Here is a 6,064-nt window from a genome sequence, read left to right as displayed (position 1 = left end):
GGTGACATTTTACCATTTTTGCCGTGAATAAACCCCTGCTCTGCATAGGTGACAGGGACCGAAATTTCTAAAATTCGTATTTAATTGGCCCTTTCATTTGATCCTTCTGCTTTAATAACTTGTCCCACATTTTAGCTTGATCACATTGCAGCCATTGACCTCCCTTGGATGTGGTCTCCCTTTCTCATGCTCCCTCTCCGGCGTGGAACCCTGATTCGCCGCGATCCGTGATCAACATGGAAGGCACAGAAAAGAACATCAAAAGTTGATAGAGCAGATATCCAATTGGATCGTGGACATCACGGGCACGTGCGACATGGTGGAGCAGTATGTGTGCACACGCCTACACGTACTGACTGATGAGTCTGCCCCCTTTAACTTCTGGGTCTCCAAATTGGGCACATGGCCTGAGCTTGCCCTTTACGCTTTGAAGGTGCTGGCCTGTCCTGCAGCCAGTGTATTGTCTGAACATTTGTTTAGCACGGCTGGAGGAGCTTATAACAGGTTATATTTCCCAACGGTTATTTACCCTAATTTAAACCAAAAAAATAAAAATAAATAAAACCAAAAAGCAGTGTAGGCTACCTCCTCATCCTCCACTGCCACTTCCACCTACACTGCCACATCTCCCGCCTCCTCCACCTCCTACTCCATATGGACCTCGTCCTCCAAGATCAAGATTATTATTATTTTTTTAACGTATTTTATGTTATTTTAAGTCATTTCCCTATCCACATTTGTTTGCAGAGCACTTGCCATGCTCTTAACCACATTTTGCTGCCATTTGCAGCCCTCTAGCCCTTTCCATGATGTGAAGTTCGGATCCCCATTCACTTCAATGGAGTTCGGGTTCGGGGTCAAGTTCGGGTTCCGAACTCGAAATTTTTTGTGAAGTTCGGCTAAACCCGTCGAACACGAACATCCAGGTGTCCGCTCAACTCTATTTAGGAAAACTATAGGAATGGTCAAAAATCTGGCAACTAAGATTTAATGTTGATAAGTGCAAGATAATGCACCTGGGGCGTAAAAACCCAAGAACAGAAAGGGATTTAGGGGTCATTATTTCAGAAGACTTAAAGGTAGGCAGACAATGTCATAGAGCAGCAGGAAATGCTAGCAGAATGCTTGGGTGTAAAGGGAGAGGCATTAACAGTAGAAAGAGGAAGGTGCTCATGCCGCTCTACAGAGCACTAGTGAGACCTCATTTGGAGTATTGTGCGCAGTACTGGAGACCATATCTCCAGAAGGATATTGATACTTTTGAGAGAGTTCAGAGAAGAGCTACTAAACTAGTACATGGATTGCAGGATAAAACTTACCAGGAAAGATTAAAGGACCTTAACTTGCATAGCTTGAAAGAAAGACATAATGGGAATCAACAAGGTAAAAGAGGAGAGAATATTTAAAAGAAGAAAAACTGCTACAAGAGGACATAGTTTTAAATTAAAGGGACAAAGATTTAAAAGTAATATCTGGAAGTATTACTTTACTGAGAGAGTAGTGGATGCATGGGATAGCCTTGCTGCAGAAGTGGTAGCTGCAAATACAGTGAAGGAGTTTAAGCATGCATGGGATAGGCATAAGGCCATCCTTCATATAAGATAGGGCCAGGGGCTATTCATAGTATTCAGTATATTGGCAGACTAGATGGGCCAAATAGTTCTTATCTGTCGACACATTCTATGTTTCTATGTATATGCAAGACTTTTACCCTCAATGTACATTTTCCCCTGGGTACAGTAGGTCATTACTTTTCTGTTTCAATAACCAAGTTCATCTTTCTTCAGGTGACTAAGATGAAAAACTGCACAAAAAGTACGGTGAATGAATTCAGTCTTATAGGGTTTTATACCACTGCAACTGGACACATTGTACTGTACATTGGAGTACTGCTTATGTATTTGATGACGGTCATTGGGAATGTCTTCATCATCACACTTGTATGTTCAGTGACCCAGCTGCACACTCCTATGTATTTCTTCCTATGTAACCTCTCCACTGCAGATATCACCTACGTGTCCATTACTCTCCCAAAGTTACTGTCCATCATTGTAACCAATGATCACATGATCTCCTTCCAGGGCTGCATTACTCAGCTGTATTTCTTTTTAGTGTGTGCACAGGCGGAAATATTCATCCTGACCTGCATGGCTTACGACCGCTACGTGGCAATCTGTAAGCCCTTGCTATATTCCATGATCATGAAAAAAACGATAATACTGACCATGTCTGCTGCATCCTGGCTCATTGCCGTCTTTAACTCTTTGTTGCATACTTTGATTGCCTCTTCTCTATCTTTCTGCAATTCCAATGAAATTGACCATTTTTTCTGTGAACTGAAGACGGTAAGCATGCTCTCCGCTAGTGACTCCATATACCGAGATATTTTGACCACTGTTGAAAGCGTTTTCATCGGATGCCTACCTTTTTTGCTCATAGTAGTATCGTATGTCTACATCATTGCCAACATATTAAATATCAAATCCTCCAAGGGTCGTCGTAAGGCTTTCTTTAGCTGCACCTCCCACCTTATTACAGTCCTTTTATTCTATGGACCAATTATCTTCTTGTACATGAAACCAGAAATGGACAATTCTAGAGAAAATGACAAACTGCTTTCAATTATCTATGTGGCTATAGTTCCCATGTTAAACCCCTTGGTGTATAGTCTGAGGAATAAAGAAGTTTGGGAAGCAACAGTGAAAGTCACACTCTACTTAAAGAACATTTAACTTGAAGTTTTTTTTCCTCAGGTATGAATGTATTTGAGTTTTCTTCTTCAATCTGTATATGTATGTAAAGGACTTGTCTGTCATCAATCAAAATCAGAGCAAGAGTTCAGTAGAAAAAAGACCCTAGAACTGTTCAGTGTTTCCTCCAAAGTGTTAGACATTTAATTGGAAGTAAAATCACAATAAATAAAGTATAAAAACAGAAAAACCAGTGTTGTCCAAATAACACATTTCAGGGCTATGCCCCTTCTTCAGTCCATTCAGTCCATTTTCTAAAGAACGGATGTAGTACCCTGGACCTGAGGGTATTAGAATCTATACACAGTTTGTATTGTTATGTATTATGTATTTTACAGTTAATTTTTGGCCGTAGCTACCAGCAAGGAATGGTTGACAAGGAACAGGGCTAACCAGCTTAATCCTTCACTCTTGGTAGGAGTGGGCTGGTCCTGCCCCCTGCCAAAAAGTGGAGTTCCTGTGTAGCCACAGAAAGGAGAGGAAGCAACCTGCCAAGCTCCTGCTCCTGATAGAGATTCTCCTGAGAGAACCAAACCAACTGTTCTCAAGTAAAATCTTTAGACTCCAGACAGCAGAGTGAACTATTACTAGAGATGAGCGAATCAACGTTGACGAAGTGGAATTCGATACGAATTTCAGGAAAATTTTGATTCGATTTGCACCGAAGCCGAATTTCCTCACGCCTCGTGGTAACGAATCGCATTTTTTCCTAAAATTGCTGCTGCACATGTTAGAACATGAAGCAGAGAACTCTGGGATCGAGGGATCACCCACAATGCCATGCATGCAGCCAATCAGCAGCCAGCCAGCCCTGTGATGTCACAGTCCTATAAATAGCCTCAGCCATCTTGGATTCAGCCATTTTCCAGTGTACTTTGTGCAGGGAGAGATGTGACAGCCTCTAGGGACAGTGCTAGGAAAGACTTCATTGTGCTGAAAAATCGATTTACACGTTCAGGGAAAGATTATTCAAGGTGTAGGGAAAGGATAGGAAGCCATCATCTTCACTATAAAAGGAGAACAGGGTGCAATAGGAGAGTGTACAGCCTGGGTAATAGGAGCGATTCTATTACACCTTGCTGCACTAACTGGGGATCCAAATTGTGCTAAATGATAGCTCAGAAATTCCAGCAAACCTTGCTTGTTATTGAGGTGCAAGTGCTGTGTGATACAGCCATTTTCGGGATGTAATAATAGGAAATATATGTACGTCCTATTAGCTGTTCTGCGGTGAATTTAGATTGCTATATTTTTTTTGGAGGGGTGTATTAATAGGAAAAAGAATACCATGCCATTCTGCGGTGAAGTTACATTGTACTACAGCCATTTACGGGGTGTATTAACAGCTTCAAGCAACAGCCAGTTTGGACCAAATGCCGGAGCCCCATTTTTCAAATCTGATATGCGTCAGTTTATCTGAACACTTTTACTAATCCAAGCTATTCTTAAAAACTGTTTTCTCGTGACACATCATATTTTATGTTAGTGGTGAATTTTAGTTGATACATTTTATCTTTATGCATAAAAAAATCCCAAATTTGCAGAAAATTCAGAAAAATTCATTATTTTCAAAATTAGAATTTTTATGCTTTTAAGGCCTCATGCACACGACTGTATTTTTTCACGGTCCGCAAAAACGGGGTCCGTAGGTCCGTGATCCGTGACAGTTTTTTCGTCCGTGGGTCTTCCTTGATTTTTGGAGGATCCACGGACATGAAAAAAAAGTCGTTTTGGTGTCCGCCTGGCTGTGCGGAGCCAAACGGATCCGTCCTGAATTACAATGCAAGTCAATGGGGACGGATCCGTTTGACGTTGACACAATATGGTGCAATTGCAAACGGATCCGTCCCCATTGACTTTCAATGTAAAGTCTGGAGTCTCTTTTATACCATCGGATCGGAGTTTTCTCCAATCCGATGGTATATTTTAACTTGAAGCGTCCCCATCACCATGGGAACTCCTCTATGTTAGAATATACTGTCGGATATGAGTTACATCGTGAAACTCAGATCCGACAGTATATTCTAACACAGAGGCGTTCCCATGGTGATGGGGACGCTTCTAGTTAGAATATACTACAAACTGTGTACATGACTGCCCCCTGCTGCCTGGCAGCACCCGATCTCTTACAGGGGGCGGTGATCCCTACAATTAACCCCTCAGGTGCTGCACCTGAAGAGGTTAATTGTGCGTATCATAGCCCCCTGTAAGAGATCAGGGGCTGCCAGGCAGCAGGGGGCAGCCCCCCCCTCCCCAGTTTGAATATCATTGGTGGCCAGTGTGCAGCCTCCCTCGGCCCCCCCTCCCTCCCTCTATTGCATTATTAACATTGGTGGCAGTGTGCAGCATCCCCCGGCCCCCCTCCCTCCCTCTATTGCATTATTAACATTGGTGGCAGTGTGCGGCATAACCCGGCCCCCCCCCTCCCTCCCTCTATGGCATTATTAACATTGGTGGCAGTGTGCGGCATAACCTGGCCCCCCCTCCCTCCCTCTATTGCATTATTAACATTGGTGGCAGTGTGCGGCATCCCCCGGCCCCCCCCTCCCTCCCTCTATGGCATTATTAACATTGGTGGCAGTGTGCGGCATAACCCGGCCCCCCCTCCCTCTATGGCATTATTAACATTGGTGGCAGTGTGCGGCATAACCCGGCCCCCCCCCTCCCTCCCTCTATTGCATTATTAACATTGGTGGCAGTGTGCGGCATCCCCCGGCCCCCCCCTCCCTCCCTCTATGGCATTATTAACATTGGTGGCAGTGTGCGGCATCCCCTCTCTCCCTTCCCCCCCCCCCCCGATCATTGGTGGCTGCGGAGTTGCGATTGGAGTCCCAGTTTAATCGCTGGGACTTCGATCGGTAACCATGGCAACCAGGATGCTACTGCAGTCCTGGTTGCCATGGTTACTTAGCAATAGTAGAAGCATCATACTTACCTGCTGGCTGCTGCGATGTCTGTGTCCGGCCGGGAGCTCCTCCTACTGGTAAGTGACAGATCTGTGCGGCGCATTGCTGTCACTTACCAGTAGGAGGAGCTCCCGGCTGGACACAGACATCGCAGCAGCCAGCAGGTAAGTATGCCACCAATTATGGGGGGGGGGAGAGGGGATGCCGCACACTGCCACCAATGTTAATAATGCCATAGCGGGAGGGAGGGGGGGCCGGGGGAGACCGCACACTGCCACCAATGTTAATAATGCAATAGAGGGAGGGAGGGGGGCCGGGGGATGCTGCACACTGCCACCAATGTTAATAATGCAATAGAGGGAGGGAGGGGGGCTGGGGGAGGCCACACACTGCCACCAATGTTAATAA

The 6,064-nt window shown here is 44.9% G+C and overlaps 1 protein-coding gene across 1 annotated transcript; it reads left to right on the top strand.

Annotated features, from left to right (window-relative positions):
- The first annotated feature begins 1,796 nt into the window (after nt 1-1,796).
- Nucleotides 1,797-2,732, top strand: LOC122925527 (olfactory receptor 1G1-like). Its single transcript, XM_044276884.1, has one exon. The coding sequence runs from the start codon at nt 1,797-1,799 to the stop codon at nt 2,730-2,732; it is 936 nt and encodes a 311-aa protein (XP_044132819.1).
- Nucleotides 2,733-6,064: the final 3,332 nt, after the last annotated feature.

Source organism: Bufo gargarizans, chromosome 2, assembly GCF_014858855.1.
Source record: "Bufo gargarizans isolate SCDJY-AF-19 chromosome 2, ASM1485885v1, whole genome shotgun sequence".
NCBI classification, from domain to species: Eukaryota; Metazoa; Chordata; class Amphibia; order Anura; family Bufonidae; genus Bufo; species Bufo gargarizans.
This window is presented reverse-complemented; position numbering and strand designations above follow the sequence as displayed.

Bases quoted from the DNA above. Each gene is read 5' to 3' on its own strand.
- LOC122925527 (XM_044276884.1), top strand. From the start codon at position 1,797: ATGAAAAACTGCACAAAAAGTACGGTGAATGAATTCAGTCTTATAGGG.